Source organism: Eimeria mitis, genomic scaffold (assembly GCF_000499745.2).
Source record: "Eimeria mitis Houghton genomic scaffold, Emh_scaff519, whole genome shotgun sequence".
Classification (NCBI taxonomy): Eukaryota; Apicomplexa; class Conoidasida; order Eucoccidiorida; family Eimeriidae; genus Eimeria; species Eimeria mitis.
In genome coordinates, this window is record NW_013573480.1 from 8,417 (window position 1) to 8,937 (window position 521).

The 521-nt window shown below is 53.9% G+C and overlaps 1 protein-coding gene across 1 annotated transcript in view; it reads right to left on the reverse strand.

The window, feature by feature from the left end:
* Positions 1-521, reverse strand: part of EMH_0014900 (uncharacterized protein) — a gene marked incomplete at both ends in the record, with an annotated part of 4,981 nt that overhangs the window by 3,354 nt on the left and 1,106 nt on the right. Inside the window, one exon of the mRNA XM_013500248.1 lies at positions 6-302. Coding sequence (XP_013355702.1) covers positions 6-302 — 297 coding nt within the window. The remainder of the gene's footprint in view (positions 1-5; positions 303-521) is intronic.

The following is a 521-nucleotide window of genomic DNA, read 5'->3' on the forward strand; positions in this document are numbered from 1 at the left end:
CGCACCAGCCGATCCCGCTGCCTGTTGCGACTCCGCTGCCTGTTGCGACTCCGATCCATTGTTCCGTTGTTGCCTCATTGGCAGACGCCGCCCTATCATCGCTCGGAAGTCAGGATGTGACGCCGATCCCGTAACAAGCCGAGTCGAATAACGAGGCTGTGCTCCCGGGGTCTCTTGCTGTTGAACCATTGTAGCGAGTATATTTTCTACTCTGTTATGCTCCCCACTACCGTGCCGAGGGTGTCGAGACAGCGCGTCTGCAACCTTATTCTTCGCTCCCTGGAGGTAGGTGATAGTGAGATCTGAGAATTCTGCAAGGAAATCCAGCCAACGTGCGGTTCTGCCCCGCAAGGGCTTCTGTGAGCTCAAGCGTTGGAGAAAGGTGAGGGCCTGGTGGTCCGTGTACACCGTAACTTTCGCAACGCGCAATAAGTGTCTCCATCTGTCTAATGCCGATATGAGTGCCAACAATTCTTGATCGTATATTGAATACTTCTGCTGAGTTGGGGTCATTACTTGGC